Source organism: Colletotrichum graminicola (genome assembly GCF_000149035.1).
Source record: "Colletotrichum graminicola M1.001 genomic scaffold supercont1.3, whole genome shotgun sequence".
NCBI lineage: Eukaryota > Fungi > Ascomycota > Sordariomycetes > Glomerellales > Glomerellaceae > Colletotrichum > Colletotrichum graminicola.
Window position 1 is genome coordinate 77477 of NW_007361007.1, and position 17495 is coordinate 94971.

Consider the following 17495-nt stretch of genomic DNA (forward strand, 5'->3'; position numbering starts at 1 on the left):
AACCATTGACGTGAAGTTGAGAATTGGCGGGCAGAAAGCAAAAGTGCAAATGACGGATCTTATCGCTGACAGGAAGATAGGCGCTAGACGGGAAGCTTGAGCCACAATCTATATCACGTGGTGTGGTGCCCGGCGGTGGCTTGACGTCTCGCGCCGTGACCATCCCCGGATCACCCAATAAACAGTAAGGGTTCGCAAGCTAGATGGCTCTGCGGAAACGCAACTTGCTAAACAGAATCCCAGGGACCTATGTACTTGATTTCTGTAAGTCAACACAAGCATGACCAGATAGCAAATGCAGAAGAGAGGCAGCTGCGAAGACCATACAGCAACGATCGTCTGTGATTTGTTCCTGGATCCGCAGGAAGCTGCCAGTGTTCACATGCGAAGTCAAATAATCTGACATGTTAGTGGTGAGCATTTTCAATAGCTTGATTATGGAATCACGCCCAAAAGTTATATAACGCTACAAACCCTTGAACCTGGCCACCCCGTCTCCAACCCGTTCCTCGTCACGAGAGACGAAGTGGTGGAGGAGCCTACCACTGCGGATCCAGCCCACGGATATTTCAACACGCCCAAACGCCGTCCTCCTCTCGGAGACCCTATTCCGGCTAGGAATGTACAGTCTATTGATGCACCCAGACGGAAAATTATCGCACGTTACTACGCCACACCCGCAAACCCCTTGGTCTGCCGAGGAGACTCAAAAATCGGTGTATATCTAGTATCCAACCTCCCGCTTGGCAGGGATCGGGGGCGCCGGCTTCTTGGCTCGGCTCGGAGGAGGAGGTGGCGGCGCCTTCTTGGACTGGAGATTGCTTGTGCTTCTATTCAAGCTGCTCCCCATACTGGTTGCCGGGCTTGCGCAGCGGTCGTTCCATTCCGGGCTGCCACTGCCGCTCCCCGTCATGTGGTCATCATCGCGGTCGGCAAAGACGTCGGCCGCCAGTGGTCTGCCTGTTGGTCTCAGATTTCCGCGGAGAGACCCAATGTGGGAAGCGCTAGGCACTGGGGGCGTGGCGGCAGAAGGTCGGCGATCGACAGCAGCTGGGCCCTGGAACGTCTGGGACCTAGCAATGGACGGCCTCGGGGTCGTGTCTGCCGAAGCGCCGAACTTGGCCTCGGATCGGTTGGAGCGGATTGGCATGCGGACGGGCATCGGCTCGGGCTCTTCCTCGACAGGATTGCCGCGGGCCGAGTAATCGTTGAAGGACCGGGTTGTGTTGGACCTTCCGCGGCCGTTGGTGTTGCGCCGGTCGATCGGCGATGAAGATACGTTGTTTCCGGCCCAGTTCTGGCGCAGACGGCGCAGCTCTTCGGCGCAGCGCTCGTGGTAGCTCAATTCGGCGTCGAGGAGACCGGTCAAGTCGCGAACGTTGTCGGCCTCGGCGTCCTTGATGTCTTGCATGCGGCGCATGACATCCTCGCCAGCCTCCTCGTACTTGGCGCGGGCGGTGCGGAGTTCCTCTTCGAGGCGAAAATCCTCGCGCTTCGCCTTCTGCATCTTGCTGATACTCGCATCGTAGGCCAACCGGCGCGACTCGAGCTTCTTCCGTGCGGCCTACAGAGAGTGTGTCAGATGGGACGGGCTGAAACCAAAATTGGGCAAGCAATGACGTCGGTACGTACCTGGTACTCTTTCATCATGGCCAGCGATCTCTCGACAGAGATCAGCCAGTTGTCGGTGATATCAGCGGCATAGTTTTCCTGGATGCCGGCGAGGCGTTCGTTTGTCCGACCGAGAGCTGCAATGCGAGACGAGGTTAGTGGTGGACATGGGTAGCGAAGAGTTTGGGAGAGGGAAACGTACAGAGCAGGCAGGTACCGAACTCGGAGTCGGGCTCGAATTCCTCGCCGTGAGAAATCATCATGCGGCCGACGAACGCAATTGGGAGCCCCTTCTCCTTGTCGTCGGCAGCCTCGCCGCGGCGGGCGATCCATTTGACGTACGTGTTTGTGGATTTCTGGAGCCTTTCCATTCCTAGCGGACCATCGTATCAGTATTGAGCTTAGGCAGCGGCCAGGCGAGGTGAAAGAGGGTGGTTCGGCACTCGTACCATCATATCGCAACTGCATCTCCATCTCCAGGTTCCTGAACTCGTCTGTTTGGCCTGTTTTGGACTCGGAACCCATCTTCTCACCGGCCCATTGAAAGGCGCGGTCAAATTTCTTGGTGAAGTTCATGGCTGCGGTTGGATTCGTCTGCGTCTGGGGAAGTGGATTGGTTGAGCGAGGGTAACGTGTCGATTTAGGGAGGAGTCGGACTGTCGACAAACTATATTAGGAGATAAGGTCGAAGTTTGATTTGGTCGATGCCAGCATTCAACGGGTTGTAGTAAAGAACGGATATTGACGCAGGGAGGTTTGTTGGCAGAAATGGTTGGAGACGTCGTAAAGTGAGGGTGGTTTCTGACGGGAGGGCGTGCGTGAGAAGGTGAGAGTTGGCGGGGGGGTTGGTGCTGGAGTAATGGGTAGAAGAGAAAATGGTGGCAAGAAGGATATCATACATATACAGGTCGACAATGCATGCATGGACCGAGGAAAAGAAAGATTTGGTGACCGTGAGGTAATGGTGTGAAGCAGCAGACGAGGAAGAAGAGGGACGGTGGAAGGGGGGGAGGGGGGGGGGGGGGGGGGTGTGCGGATTAGAGAAGGATGGTAGACGATTATAACAGACGAGAGAAGGTGTACTGCGTGGTATGGTAGGTATGGTTGGTAGGCAGGTTTCGAGGGGCAGGGAGACGACGCGGTTAATAGGCAAACGGCTCCGTTCACGCATGCCTACCTACCTAGGGAGGTAGGTAGGTACCTTGAGGCACAGCGGTAGCTAGGTAGGTAGGTATGGATACATTGTACGGATACATTGGCAGAGGGGCGAGTGATCCGTATTCGTGGCAGAAGAAGATCCGTAACTGCCCTCCCTGATGCTGAGGAGCGCCCGGAGGTTTGTGTGAGTGTGTGTGTGAGCGCCCAGTTCCAGGTCTCTCAATGCTCTGGTGGAGTGAGGTGATGTTCTGTTGCGGGAGATGGGTTTTGGAGGCGAGCTAAGAAGGCACGAGCCAAGGCATGCAGGTACGTATCGAGTGGGGTGTGCCGGGGGCCAGTCCCTGCGCCTCCAGGCAAGGAAGGGGGGGAGGTGGGTGGACAGCAAGAGGGCTCTAGTGTATCCGTACTATATCTCGGGAGAAGGGGAAGGAGACGCCCGACAGCAGCTGCCTACCTACCTACCTACCTAAGAAGGCACAACGATTTGGGAAAGAACACAGGACATTAGGGATTCAGCGAGGAAAGAGGAAAGACAGAAGGACTGAAAGGACGGGAAAGACGGAAAGAGAGAGAGAAGGGGGGGTGTTGCAGGCCAGTGGCCACCAGGCATTCAAAGTTCAAGCTCAGAGTTTGAGGATGACAAGATGCAGTGTACGTACCTTGTCGTGGGATTACACTGTACCTACGTGTATCCGTACGGGCTTGGTAATTACCTACCTAAACTACTTATGTGAATGAGCAACCCGGAGACGTTTCTCGGGTTTGTTACGGTTGCTGCTCAGTCCTGCTGCTCCTGGCATCTCATCGACTGGTGGACGCCACTCGATTACCTTGACGTCCGCTTGGCCACGTCTTGTGCATGAAGTGCTGACCAGATTAGAGTGCACCCCCTATCTATCTACCTATCTACCTACCTACCTCACTAGCTTGATCCGTACGTGTGTGCGTGCATACATACTAGTACACTGCGTATTGGGCAGAATGGAAAGATGCAAGAAAGTACTCCAGTGCACAGTGATAAGGCGCGGCATATCACTTCGGTTTCCCGATTTTCCAGCCTGGCTGGCTTGCCATATGTTGAGGGGGATGGATTTCCAAAAACTGATAGGCACATTGGATTGCTGAGCCGCTGGGAAACATGGGTGATGGCACGAGAGCAGGGGGAAGTGCTCCGATGGGGGGGGGGGGGGGGGGGTGGGGCCCCGCTCTCTCAGGTTCAAGAAGGGAAAGAGATTGGAGGCGGGGTACGGCCCACGCAGCGGGTGTACCATTCAAGGGGAACGACCTGATTCCGGGCTTTCTATAACGTGCAAGGGCGTGTATCTCTTCCACAACGGTACCCGCCTCCCAGCTTTCAGGTTGGCCATTACAAGGCAAGGGGAACCGGAACAGGATAGGACACACACAGGAGAAAAGGGTCCAGAAGGTCAATGGCTATCTTTTTCAGCACCTGCTGCATCTGCTGGGTGACTCTGATTGATTTGATTGTTTGATTATGGCTTGTCGGTCACAACCAGCCGGGTTAATTGACAGCGGGAGCCCGCGCGCTCTGGATCTGCATCGCACTAGGTACGCTGCGCTGCACACCCACTTCCCTAGCTGTGTGTACAAAACCAGCATGCTTTGCGCTTCGCAGCCAGCGACCTACATAGTAGGTACCTCCCTTGGCTAGGAAAGCATTGGTTGTACCTAGGGACCGGGTGGAGGTATTTGACCGTATCCATCTGTCGCCTCCGGCGGCACGGGTTCCCCTTAGCGAAAGAAGAAAGAATAGGGGGGAGCAGGAGCCATATCGCGACGACATTCTTGGCTTGCCGATATGGAGGGACTCAATGCAGGTTAGGTAGCTCCGATGTGGAGGACTGCTGGAATTGCCTCAATTCCCCAGAACCAGAGGGGAAAGGAAACGGAAGCAACACCCGCTCCTCCTCATACTCTTTCTCCTCTGCATACCTGCGGGGGAACAACCACCTACCTACCTACCTGCCTACCTACCTAAGTAGGCAGATAGGCCGATAGGCAGGCAAGCAGGCAAGTAGCTGCGTACCTTCCCGATTCAACCAGGCAAGAATGCTTCTTCTTGGATGTGATGCGAGAGAAGGAAGGAAGCACTCGCACCACACCTGACGTCCCGAGCGGCTGGAACAGACCGAACTTGCTTGGACCGACCCCGTTGGCTACCTACGTCCCACCTCCATACCTAGTAAGAAGTGCAGCCGCCGCCACACCACCAACCCATCAACGGCTTATTCTCCCTCTGTCCAACCAACAAACATGCCACGCAACAACCATTGGTCTTTTGTCGTTTCGCAGCTTCTTGGTGCCAAGCCAAACGTTTTGGCTTCTCCGGATTTTCTCCAGTGGCTGGCTGGCTACGCCTGCGCTGCCGCCGGTCCTGGGGCCGTCTTTCATACATTTGCCGTCACAACGATTACATTCCGATGGTTGATGAGCAGTCTCGTCGGCAATACACTACACGCCCCGTGCCATGTCGCGGGCATGTGGATTCGCAACACGACTCTCTCATCTCCCATAGTCGCCGTCTTTCCATCCGTCACTACCTAGCCAGCCCAGCTCGCTCAGCCAGAGTGACAAGCGGACCCAGAGTTCGCTTGCACTTGTCGCTCTCCTAGGTACGTCTGTCCCCCGCAGTTTAGGACTCGAAACTTGTGAGCCAGTCGAATGGCACACTCAACGTGCTCACACCACCACCAAAACCAGGATCCAGGAACGCCGCCCACACGGGGTAATGGCTGTGCTAAGTCGAGACGGCTGTTGGGGGCTCAGGTGGGACCCCGCCATTCCTCGTCCTCTCCCTTTTCACGCCCTTGCGAGCGTTACCTACCGTGAACATGGGATCACACAGCATACCAAGTGAGTTCACTGAACCCAATGTCTCTTCGTCTTGTCTTGCTCTGGTGGTAAACATGACGGACGACGAAACTATCAATCGCCATCATGCGATCAATTGGAAACCAGAGACCGTTGCTACCCCAGTTCGCTAGCTCCCTACGTCACGTGGGAACTCTCCGACTTGATCAAAGTGTCCGCTTGAGCCAGTCTGTCTCTACCTGGGTAGGTATCTGTATGGCCCAGACCCTTCCATGCAAATCAGCCGCTAACAGCTTGCCAACGATTGATGTGCGCCATGTTTCCATCCGTTCGATTGATGCTTGGGTCGAACCGGTCCCATCAGGCGATAGAACAACAGCGAGCAGATCGAATAAGCCAATACCCCCCAACTCGGGTGAACGGTTGTCGAGGGTCAACAGGTACGGTTCTTATGCCTCAAGTCAAGCAGCCTATGCCAGCCAGCCCCGACACCGTTTTCTTCTGTCCTCAACCCAGTCGTATCTCTCTCTCTCTCTCTCTCTCTGTGCGGGTGTATGTGTCACCCGAGATGAAACTTTGTTTTCGCCCGGAATTACTTGACACACGGCAAGCGGCCTAGACAGCTCTCGAAATTCGGCCCCTGCAGGCTCTGTTGCAAGTCCTCTGAGTTTGCGAACCTCCCAGACAACATACTTCTGGGCTGCGACGAATCAGACATTGATACTCACTCTGTCTCTCATCATCCTGTGCGCTTCCGGGTCTCCTTGTCTGGCCATTCAGTCTCTGAACGGGGCAGCATAGTACATCTCTCTGGAGCGCCACGTACGTCGGCTTGCGCTGCAGTGCACATGCGTCAGCCGGCCTCACGCTCACGGACCACGATCCGAAATCATCTGCCTCGGTGATGAGTTACTTAAGCCAACCCATCTCGATTTAGGTCGTCGTCGGCTTCCCTCAGTGAGCTTGGCATCACCGAATGTGCCGGGCACTTACTTCTGTTTATTCAACAACTGGCAGCTTTACTTCGGAACCCGTCCGTCATCCTGGCTACAATCTTGTAGTACCGATGCTTTCTTGTGGTTGACTCTGGAAGATTCAACAACGTTGCCCTGAGCTTCCACTCAAGGTTGCTTGATCCCACTCATCGCCGCTAGCAGATCGGCTGTCTGTCTGTGACAATGGCACTTGCGTTGCTGCATGCTAGCGCCGCAGATCATCACTGGCATCGCACACCGCGGTTGAAGTCGCACTCACAACCAACTCGTAGTGCACACACGCAACACGGCACAACACAGTGCAAGTATACGTCGCCCTCGCCCTAGGATAGCCGCTGCATCGCTGAAGCTTCCCTCGACTGCGCCTCAGTCTCTCACCAAAACGGCCCGCTTCTGCTGGGATCAAGCCGGGCGTCTCGGCAGCAATCTCTCACCCCCTTGAACTTCTCGCACGCCGTTCCACTTGGAACTCGTAACAGGCATACCCAGATAAACCATCTTCATTACGAGGTCCATGCGAACTTGACGTACGCGTATCAGAGCGCTCAGCGGCACCTCTCCATCTTGCGCCTGTGCTTCCTCGCTCCCCCTTCTCCAGGCGAGCCTTGACAGGGGCCGCGCCCCCCACCCCCCTTTCGATGCCCCTGCCATGACATGACGACACTGCCTTTTCGCCGGTCCGTACAGCACGAAGCACAGAACACTCATGTGTAACATCAGTCATTCATCCCACCAAGCCGCGCCCTGAGAGCTTAGAACTCTCTACCCCTGATCCATTCCATCTGGTTTACGCTTCAGCCTCACCCGGTTTACCGTATCAGAGATGACATCACACTCGTTTCCCTCGGCCTTTTTGGACCGTTGGGTTCATACTCTCAAGTCGAGTCGCGGAGAACAGCTGAACGACTTCCCCAATTATCACCTCTCAGACCCTGAGAGCCTTGTGACGACATGCAGTCCCAAGTCACTCACAATCGGCAACGGCGCGACCATCTACAGAAACACCCTCCTCCCCGCCATCTTGACTGCGAAGCATGAGGTCATCTTGGTTACCTGCTTCTGGGCTCCGTCCGATACTCTGACGGCCATCAGGGAGACCCTCGAGCTTCTCGCCGACCGGCAACGTGAGGCAATACAGGCGTCTGGTGAAGATGCAGTCGCCACGTTACGTGTCCGTATCTGTTTTTCGTCGCGAAGTTTCTTCCAGAAAATCTTCCATCCGTGGTCGAGAGACGGATACACGTATCCGACTTCGGCATGGCCAAAGCTCGGGTTGCCCCCAGACACCGCCCTCAAGGCAGCCCGCATCGAACTCTCTGTCAAGAGCCTGTTCTTCCTGCCATTCAGCGTCATGCATCCCAAGTTTGTCATTGTCGACCGCAGGTACGCCTGGATGCCCAGCTGCAACGTGAGCTGGGAGACGTGGTTCGAAGGCTGCATCGGGTTCGAAGGGGCAGCCGTCGCGCAGCTCGTGAGATTCTATACCCATGTGTGGGAACCGGACAGCCCTCGGGATATTCCCAATGCCGACACGAGCAGTGAGGTAGCAAACTGTGAACCACGCCCTGCTATTGGAAACACCGACCGCCCTGTCGGAGGTCTACTTCCGGAGGCCGAGGCAGCATATCGCCGGCTCGGTCTTTCAAATCTCCCACCGTGTCCAGCCGTCATCCTGCCTTCATCTCATCACTGGAATCCCGGCTTCCGTTATATTCCCTGGATCCGGAAGAAAGAGGCGCCGGTAACTCCTTTAAACGCGGCCCTGCTGTCCTTGTTCGCTTGTGCCCGGACTGACATCGACATCGTGACTCCGAACCTGACTTGTCGGACCGTTAGTGACGCCCTCTTGGACGCTCTGCGCCGCGGCGTCGACGTCCGCATCAGAACGAGTAAGAACATGATGTTAATCGAGCAGCTCGTCACGGCCTGCACCACGACGGAATGGACACTGCGATCGCTCATTAAGCGATACAGTCAAGCCTGCGCCGAGTGGGACAGGAAACGATCAGCCGATACCGAGTCTCAGGTGCAACGTCCCGGCCGCCTCGACATCTACTACTACCGCCCGAACCTGCAGGCTACGGCGGTGCGAGACCTTGAGGAACCGGTTGTATCGCACTTGAAGATGACACTCGTCGACAGGGAGTACCTCTGCCTGGGCTCCGGCAACCTGGATCGGGCCAGCTGGTACACGAGTCAAGAACTAGGCATCCTGCTACACATCCCCGACTTCAAGCACGATATTTGGTCAGAACCTCTTGAGTCCAGGCTAGAGGTGCGCTTCAGTGGGGGGGTTAGTGACAGACAGGCTGACTAGTCAGTTGCCTTGATGCGTGCTGTGATTCTGTACATATATACATGTATATATATATATATATTAGTATAAAGTATTTGAGGCAATTCACGGCGTCGCCGCTTAGATACCCATCAGGCTCTTTGTGTCACTTGTAATCATGATCCATGTTCTCAGTGTTTATTCGACACTTATCGTACAGAGGACGATGGCGATTTTGGTCGTACGTCATCCTCGCGACGAGCAGTCCATACAATGGCATTGTAAATCGTGTCCATGAACCATTCATCCTCGTAGGATTTCTCGAAATGGCCCAGGGCCGAGTAGAATGACCGTCCGCCGTCGAATTCCTGGCACCATGCAAGTGGGTGATCGTCACCCATGGCGCCACCCTCGAAGGTTGACGGGTCCCCCCTGATCAGGATATGGAGATTCTTGTTCTCCCTGGGATGCGACCGGAAATTGTACCACTCGTCGGTCCATCGTTTCCGGGTCACATCGGCCGCTCCCGTCAATGTCTTTCCGGGGTCCAAGCCCCGCCTCATAACGAAATGCCCCGGATCCTCAACCACACACGCCGCCTCCTCAGGGGGCGGGTGGTGGTCGAAGTGCGCGCCGATGAGCCTGCCGTACCAGTCATCCTCCAGAAGGCCAGCTGCGGCGGCGTGCACGCCGACGAAGCCGCCGCCGGATTGCACGTAGCCCCTCAGCGCGCCGATCTGATTGGCGTTCAGAAAGGGCCCCGTGCAATGGAGGAAGACGATTGTGCGATACGCGGCGAGGGACCGCGGGGTGATGCAAGCCTCAGCGTCCTCGCTTGCGTCAACGGTGAAGAGCCCCGAACGGGCGCCGAGGGATTCCAGAGCCGAGACGGCGGCGGAGATGCAATCGTGGCGGTAGTCAGACGTCTTGCTGAAGACGAGGATTCGAAAGGGATCCTCGAACGACTTGTTGCTTCTGGGCGTCATTCTGCAGGGTGAATTACCACGCCACGATTGAGATTTGTAGCGTTGGTGGATGTTGAAGTGGTGCCAAGGAAAGCGGGGTTATTGACTAATATCTATTAGTTACTAAAATATCGATTAACATCTAATAATCGGCTGTGTGTTCTAGTGGATTATGATTTCTCGTTCACAAGTATGTGCACTTGATCCCGAGAAGGTCGCAGGTTCGAGCCCTGCCACGGTCATAGCTCCAATCTTTTTGATTTTGCCGATTGTACTTTGCTTCTGTACTTTGATTCTACTGACCTTGGTGAATTATTGCTTTTGTTCTTGTAGAGATTATAGGCAACAGAGAATCCGGAATCGACCTCTCTCTTTCTCTCTTCCTAAGGCAGATACGGGACATGTTAAGTACTTCCTCACTCGAATGCACCATGACGTCGTTCATTGACTCGTTGAAGTAATATCTACCTATGGGGTCGTTTCTAAGCCTTTTGGCATTCCCTAGTAATACAGGATAACGGGAGCTGACTCTAGTCATTCTCTGGTATCCGGGTTGCCCGCAACGTCATAGATCTCCCCGCTCTCAGTAATTATTATTCTCCCTGCTCCTCTCACGTCGCACAGGAGGCAGGCTCGCCAACGCCTATCTCTGACGCGGCAAGGAGGTACTCCATGAAGCCGGCGCCCGTCTCAAGCAGGTTCTGGTGGTACTGGGCGGGCGTGGGGTAAAACGGGCACTCGACCTCGTCGTTGCCGAAACCAAACTCGACTGTGAAGCCGTGGATCTTGCCGAGCGAGGGGTCCGCAAAGTGGCGCGAGTAGGCGTAGTCGTCGCTGGCGCCCGACGTCGGGTACAGGTACGCGCTCTGCTGAACCTCGTAATGCCGGCCCACGGCAGCGTCCATGGCGTTCCCCATGCGCATAGCCGCAAACACCTTCTCTGACCAGTCGCTGCTGGGGACGTACTCCCCGTAGATGCCGTCGGTCGACGGCGTATCGGGCATCAGGCCCCTTACGGCGTCGTACGAGTCGTTCAAAAAGTTCATGTAGGGCTTGCGCAGCTGGTTCTCGTCGCTGCCCCAGTTATAGAGCACGACGCCAACGAAGCTGTGGATGTCCATGAACCACCGCAGCTCCTTGTGCCCGTCCATCACCCACTTGATGCTCTTCGTCTCGGGCTCGGAGAAGGCGCTGGTGCCGTGGTACGTCTGGGCGCCGGGCTGGTCCGACGCGACGTTGGGCCCGACGGTGGGCGCAAAGTCCTGCAGGAAGTCGAAGAGGAAGTCGAAGTTGCGGTTCAGGTCGATGCCGACGGCGTCCGGGTCGCCTCCCGACGCGGCGGGGTTGCGGTTCTTGCGCCAGCAGCTGTGCGTCGCCTGGTCGTACGCCACGCCGTCGGGGTTGCTCAGGGGCGTGAAGACGATGCCCGTTGACAGCGCGCGCTGGACATCGCAATTGGAGTACACACGACCGCCGAAAGCAAGGCCCTCTCCGTGTTTGTTCGCGTACAGCAGGTCCGAGATGAAGTAGATGATATTGTCGGACGCGCCGCGTTCTCGGGCGTGGATGGCGGCGTTGAAGTACACGCGGTACACATCGCTGCAGTCGCCGGAGCCGCCGACCTTTGCACCGAAGAATGAGGCGTTCTGATAAGTCTTGTGTGGGGACTCAAAGTACTCAATGTCGTACTCCTCGACCAGGCCACGGACGGCGCTCTTGATCTCGTCAACGTTGAGGAGAGACTCGAGGTTCGTGCCGGCGGGCTGGGAGCCAAGGCCACGGGGGAACTTCTTGCCGCCGTCGAATCGGTCGCCGGTGCCGATGGCCGCGCCCGTGTTATTGGGGTTTGTGACCTGGCGGCGGCCGATGCGGCGGCCCGAGGCTTCCCCGGGAAGGAGGCAGGTCTCCCCCAGCCAGGCGAGGGAGAGGAGGGTGCAGGCGTGAGAGATTTTCATTGTCGCCTCGTTATCGGGGACGGGGAGGGGAGCCTTGGTTGAGGGTGAAGGATCTGTCGAGCGGTGCCTGAGAAGACAGAAAACTTGGCAAAGTAATGAGGCGGCGCGCAGGTTATATCAGAGTAGCCTGGCCGTTTCTATCATTTAAGCCAGGTCCAACTGACGAGTACCCCCGGTCCCGTGTAGCTGCATGATGATGCTGGTGCGATGTTGATCACCAGGGTGGGCATTGGTTTGCTCTCGGCCTCTCTCCGTGCTTGAGTTCTGTGTTACCCCCGGATTCACTCTCTTGATTAGGAAGGTAATCTACACAGCAGGTGGTTCGCTGCAGCGTTTGGGGCAAGGAGAGTCTCGGTTACATTAGCCTTGCTTCTTTCGTGCACCTCAATCAATCAGAGGCCTTGGCCCGACTGAACGGGGCGCAAAGCAATCCAAGGCTGATGTGAGTGAGCTCGATGGGGCAACTGGGAGCCGAGTAAGCTTTCCACGCTTATTCCATTGGCAATTGCTGCCAAGTTGGTCTAGCACTGCTGTGCCATCTTATCATTTCCAATCATAGACAACGACGCGTCGTCTACGATGGGATTGGTCAATGTCGACATATGTGCCCAAGTTTCTTCTTTTGCTAGTGGACAGGTAATCTTGGCAAGGAGCTTTTGTACTGCCCAAGACAACAGCCGAGCAGGGGTGAAAGCTCGTCGGGCCACATGCGTCGTCGATTCCCCCCTCAGTGAGAGAAGTGCAACGTCAATGTGCGGCTTGTCCCGGCCCATCTGCTGAATGTCTTTGATAACAACGGCCTCATGTAATTGCGGGTGGATCTTGACCAATTCGGCAGGTTATATCTCGTCTTATGGTGAACATGAGATGGCTGGGTCAATTTCTAAATAGAATGACATTAATGAGAAGATCCAGCAGCGAGATCGCTTTTACCCTTCCGAACATCTGTCTTAGGCAGCCTCTAGCTTACACTTTAATTCTAGAGATCACTTCCTAACCCCCCACCCCCCTTCTCTTTCTTTCTGTTACCACCACCTTTCGACGTCGACATTTAGCAGCACCCTCACAAGGGTGTCACCACGAACCCCAGCGGATGCTGTTAGTGCGGTGCTTCCCTAGTTCCTGCGATCTACCGCCGCGTGATAATATCACCCCTGCTTATGCAGAAGAAGTCTCGGGTCTTCCACGTTGCACAGCATAGAGCTTCGCGAATGCCCCATCAACCCTCGCCAATAGCTCCTCTGGCTCACCGTACTCAATTAACACGCCCCCATCTAGAACAACAACCTTATCAAATTTACAGACACCAGCGAGACTGTGCGTTACCATGATAACAGTGCTAGTCGCAAACTCCGACTTAACGATAGCTTCTATATAAGATTCGGTGCTAGCGTCCACACTGTGAATCATAAGTAATACTTAGTGTCAGCTTTCATACTCTATCATAATATCTTTTTTCAGATATGAACGCAAGGAGAGGGAGGGTCTGTTACTTACCCGCTGCTCGGCTCATCTAAAACCAGGACCAGGCTCTTGCGCAAAAGCGCACGGCCGAGGCAGAAAAGCTTTCTTTGCCCTTAGGACAAGAAGTCCTCTTCCATCTTCATATCAAGTATTAAGGATTCTAGAGGGTGAGAGGTCTCTAGGCTCTCCTTTAATCGGAAGATATCCCATAGCCCAACCCTCTGCAGGGCAGAGATAATATCAGTATCTGTAGCCTCGCCATGCGGATCTGCATTCAGTCTGACGCTCCCGCCAAACAAGAAAGGGTCTTGTGTGAGACATAAGCTTCTAGCAGGTGATATCTTTAGGTACTAATGCAAGATCGATATCGTCTAAGACAATCTTCCCGGTAGACTCCTCGGCCATGCCAAGCAGGGATAAAAGAAGTGAGGTTTTGCCACTTGCGACACTTCTGTTAGCAAGTTTCTCATCATAAGGCTTGTGGAATAATTCATGCTTGTGACTCCTACCTTCCTGTCCTGCCGCATATGGCAACTTTCTCCCCAGCCTGAATCGAAATATCGATGTTGCGAAGCACGGGGTGACTGTGTTATGATGTTAGCTACTACTTTAAATAGGTACAAAACTCCAGAAAGTTTAAAGTGAGATATATATACCCATTATAGTGAGCCGACCAATTCTCAATGACCACCGATCCTTGAGACGGCCAGCCAGCGATCATTCTTGAATCCATAATCTCGCGAGGTTTCTCGGTCGGGGTATCCTCAGAGAAAGTCTTCACGCGCGAAATGGCACCCAAGGACGTCTCAAGCAAGGTCCGAAAGGTAATAAGTGCAGCCAAGGATTGGCCAATATTCATCATGCTGACAAGGGCAACGCCGAGGAAACCAGCGTCCAGTCTGCTGCGGAGCGTGACGCCTAGGGTGGTGAGCAGTATCGCGAGCCCAGCGACCGTCAGTCCCAATACAAGAGTCAGCCATCGTTGAATGCACAGGAGCAAGTAATAAGGCTTCTGGGCCCTGTCGAGGATGGCGATATTCTTGGCGATGTGGTTGCTCGTCCAGCCATATGCTCGGATAGTGGCGATGCCCTGGAGAGACTCCAGAACGTGAGAATAAAGAGGTGCTTTCGCTTCCAGGCTAAACCAGCATTAGTACTTCATATCGTTTGCGAGGTAACAATAGGCATTACTCTAGTAGTCGAAGCTGCCGAGATGTCCTTAGATAAAAGCGCTGGAGGCAGAAGAGAGCGCAGACGACAAAGGGCAGTACCGCTGCGAAGTAGGAAACAGCGACAATGGCCAACGCTGCAACTACGAAACACGCAGCAAGCTCTATGATTCTCAAATTAGCGACCAGCTTCCTAGAGGATTGCGTTAAAGTTGCTACGGACGAAAGCTCGCATTCACGAGTGCCCCGGGTAGAGTCATGTCAACCAACTGCATGTCTTGACTGAACCTGTCAGGGGGAAGAAATACTCATGGGTTAGTCCATACTCTTGTTGTCTTACGCGAAAGTCATGACATACCTATTAACCAACACCCCAGTGTCGGTCTTGGCGAGAAAAGACATTGGAGCTCTGTCGTTACCGTAAGAACATGAACAAGCCACTGGCAACAAGAATTCGGAGATCTTACCGTACAACTGCCCGAAGCACAGTCAAGTGGAGAGACTGTGCAGACTTAGGTACGATCACCACGTACATGTAGCTGGGTATATTTACTAGCATAAAAGCTTCAAGCATGATGCTTGGTGAGCCTCCAGGCTTTGAGAAGTCAGGTATGATACCGTAGAAGAAGAACTCACTAGACCGCAGAAATAAGACCGGCCGCAGTAAAAAAAACCAAAAAGTGCATATAACCCAAGCCAGTAGCCGAGCCGTGATGCTTGCGATCCGTCGCTGCTTTGGGCCCATAGTGTGACCCATGCATCTGTACTCACCCGGATAAGCATCAAGCCTGACTTACTGCGGCTGAATGGCAGTACACCAGCACTGACAAAAAGGGGCGGATCTGATGGAAGGAGCATGCTTACATTGCAAGGTGCTAGATGCCACGTTCGAAGTTACGAAGATACCAAACAAGGCGAAGCTGAGCCATCCCATTGACGAGACGTAGTATAGATAGATGGACAAGTCGCCCACCTGTCTGCTGTCATCTCGTTTCGTGCTTGAGCCCTGGGTTTCACCAGCTGAAATCTTAGGAGGTGGGCTATCTCCTAAGCTCACCGAAGAGTCATTGTCTCCGGCTAGCTGTGGCGTAAGAGAATCCATATTCTCAGAGGAGCTCTGCTGAATGATTTGTCCTTGGTCGTCAAGTATGATAGTTTGGTCCGCGACGGCGCATAGGCTCACTGTGTGTGGTCGTTAGTAGGAATGACACGATTTTCTAAACTCTATATGAGCTATTCAAAACTCATTGTTACTCACCAGAATGAGTGGCCAAAATGGCTGCCATACCCAGCTTCCGGATCAGTCCATCAGCTCCGAAGACACGCGTGGTGACGATGTCGTGGGTGCCGGCATCCAGGCCGCTCAGTACATCATCCAGAACAGCGATAGGCTTGTGCGCATAAAGTGCCCGAGCTAACGTCTGTTTTATCTTAGTACGCAATACAATTGTCAGGCGCCAAGGCAGTTCTTACCAGGCGTTACTTCTGCCCACCGCTAAGCAAAACCCCTTTACTCCCGACATTCGTCGTGTCACCGTCCGATAACTGCAGCAGATCCACTTGTAAAGCGCAAGCGTGAATAACAGTATTATACCAAGCAGCGTTAAAGTCAGTTCCCGAGACAATGTTTTCTCAGACAGAGCCGTTCAAAACCCACAGGCTTTGATCGCAATAGGCTAACTCCTTGCTACTGATCCAGACAGAGCCGTTGAACATGGTGGCTTCGCCAAGAATCGCCTTTAGAATTGTAGACTTGCCACAGCCGACTAGTCCCAAAATGACTGTAAGATAATAATCTAGGCCAATGCGCAGTGATATGTCTTTGATTACAGGGCCAGAACCTCGCCAGCCAAGGGTAGCATTATCGATAATCACATGGTCGGAGTTGAAGATCGTATAAGGAAAAGGCTCTTTTAGTGTTAGTTTTAAACGTGGAATCATTTCCACATGGTTATAGCCTAAAGGCGTCTGAATCGTGTCCGGCTCATCGTGGCTCTCGAGATTCGTTGTTTCTAGCGGGCATTCAGGCAGTCGTTTGTCGTCCCAGGACTCACTAGCAAGAAAGTCCTGAATTCTCTAGAAGCAACCCAAGGCAGCATATACCTAAGGAATCACCACTAACAGCTTGCCTAGAGGCTCCATAAGGATAGAGAGAATAGACAGGGCTGTAACTACCTGCAACACCATCACAAAGCTGTTACCCTAAACTTTAGCGGCAACTACAAAGGCAGCAAATGTGAAGGACTAGGAGAACAGCAAGGGTAAGTTTACTAGGATTCATTAGTGCCTATACTAGATCAACTTAGAGGTGCGTTTCAGCTTACCGAGGCAGACATTAAAGCTAGACAAGCGCCTAAACCTCTTAGAGAGGTCCAGTTCAGTAACACGCATACCCTATATAAGAAATTCAAATTTGTTACTAAGGCCCAACATCTTTATACTTCTCATCAAGCCCAGGGTGTATACAGTAAAGTTAACCCTCGCTTAAACCGCCTCAAGCCAGACCTTCTGGCGTGCAGTCACAAACTCAGCCGCTCTAATTGACATAGCGGTCGCCACTACCAAGTCGTAAAGTTAGCAACATAAACCAATAAATAAAGCAACTCTAAGCCCAATCAACATAAGTACACTAACTTACCCAACACAACAATAACTAAAGTAATACAAACAAGACCAATTTGCATCTATAAGAACCACACAGCAAAAGCAAGCTAAATAACACTCGCCCGACTTTCAGCAACCACAAGATGCCACGTCTCGCAGATTCGTTCGACGTCTGTACTAATTAAGGTCATCACAGCAGAGTCACCAACTTACGTCAACAGCGATTACACAATCTTCTCATAGATCAGGGAAACAAGGCCGCCCCTAACTATAGCCATAAGTTAAAAGGAAAGGTGCTAATAAAAGCCTGTTATAATCTTATGACATATGTATCTAATAGGCAGTAACCCAGGCGGGAGGAAGAAAGTTGAGCTTACGGGTATCCCTGTATAGACTAAAGTCACAGCACCGATCAGTCCATATCCTTGGTTCCAAGTTTGCTGACTGACAGGAGCCGATATAGTCTC

The 17495-nt window shown here is 53.6% G+C and overlaps 5 protein-coding genes and 1 non-coding gene across 6 annotated transcripts; 2 read left to right on the forward strand and 4 right to left on the reverse strand.

Moving 5' to 3' along the window:
- Positions 1 to 724: 724 nt before the first annotated feature.
- GLRG_00929 (BAR domain-containing protein) lies at positions 725 to 2187 on the reverse strand (the record flags this gene model as incomplete). Its single annotated transcript, XM_008091614.1, has 4 exons — positions 725 to 1564; positions 1633 to 1748; positions 1814 to 1984; positions 2061 to 2187. 4 exons carry the CDS (start codon positions 2185 to 2187, stop codon positions 725 to 727), a joined length of 1254 nt encoding a protein of 417 aa, XP_008089805.1.
- A 5232-nt stretch (positions 2188 to 7419) lies between these two features.
- Positions 7420 to 8913, forward strand: GLRG_00930 (uncharacterized protein; the record flags this gene model as incomplete). Its single annotated transcript, XM_008091615.1, has 1 exon — positions 7420 to 8913. The coding sequence occupies one exon, from the start codon at positions 7420 to 7422 to the stop codon at positions 8911 to 8913; it is 1494 nt and encodes a 497-aa protein (XP_008089806.1).
- A 167-nt stretch (positions 8914 to 9080) lies between these two features.
- On the reverse strand, positions 9081 to 9857 carry GLRG_00931 (glycosyl hydrolase; the record flags this gene model as incomplete). The annotated part of the gene is made up of 1 exon (XM_008091616.1): positions 9081 to 9857. One exon carries the CDS (start codon positions 9855 to 9857, stop codon positions 9081 to 9083), a length of 777 nt encoding a protein of 258 aa, XP_008089807.1.
- Positions 9858 to 9987: 130 nt separating this feature from the next.
- On the forward strand, positions 9988 to 10078 carry GLRG_13030. Its single transcript has one exon. It is a non-coding gene; the product is annotated as a tRNA-Val (tRNA).
- Positions 10079 to 10447: 369 nt separating this feature from the next.
- GLRG_00932 (zinc carboxypeptidase) lies at positions 10448 to 11791 on the reverse strand (the record flags this gene model as incomplete). The annotated part of the gene is made up of 1 exon (XM_008091617.1): positions 10448 to 11791. One exon carries the CDS (start codon positions 11789 to 11791, stop codon positions 10448 to 10450), a length of 1344 nt encoding a protein of 447 aa, XP_008089808.1.
- A 1791-nt stretch (positions 11792 to 13582) lies between these two features.
- Positions 13583 to 15947, reverse strand: GLRG_00933 (ABC transporter transmembrane region; the record flags this gene model as incomplete). The annotated part of the gene is made up of 11 exons (XM_008091618.1): positions 13583 to 13694; positions 13765 to 13839; positions 13912 to 14394; positions 14447 to 14588; positions 14648 to 14712; positions 14783 to 14833; positions 14892 to 15012; positions 15099 to 15185; positions 15289 to 15606; positions 15683 to 15845; positions 15918 to 15947. The coding sequence occupies 11 exons, from the start codon at positions 15945 to 15947 to the stop codon at positions 13583 to 13585; spliced, it is 1647 nt and encodes a 548-aa protein (XP_008089809.1).
- Between the last annotated feature and the right edge of the window lie 1548 nt (positions 15948 to 17495).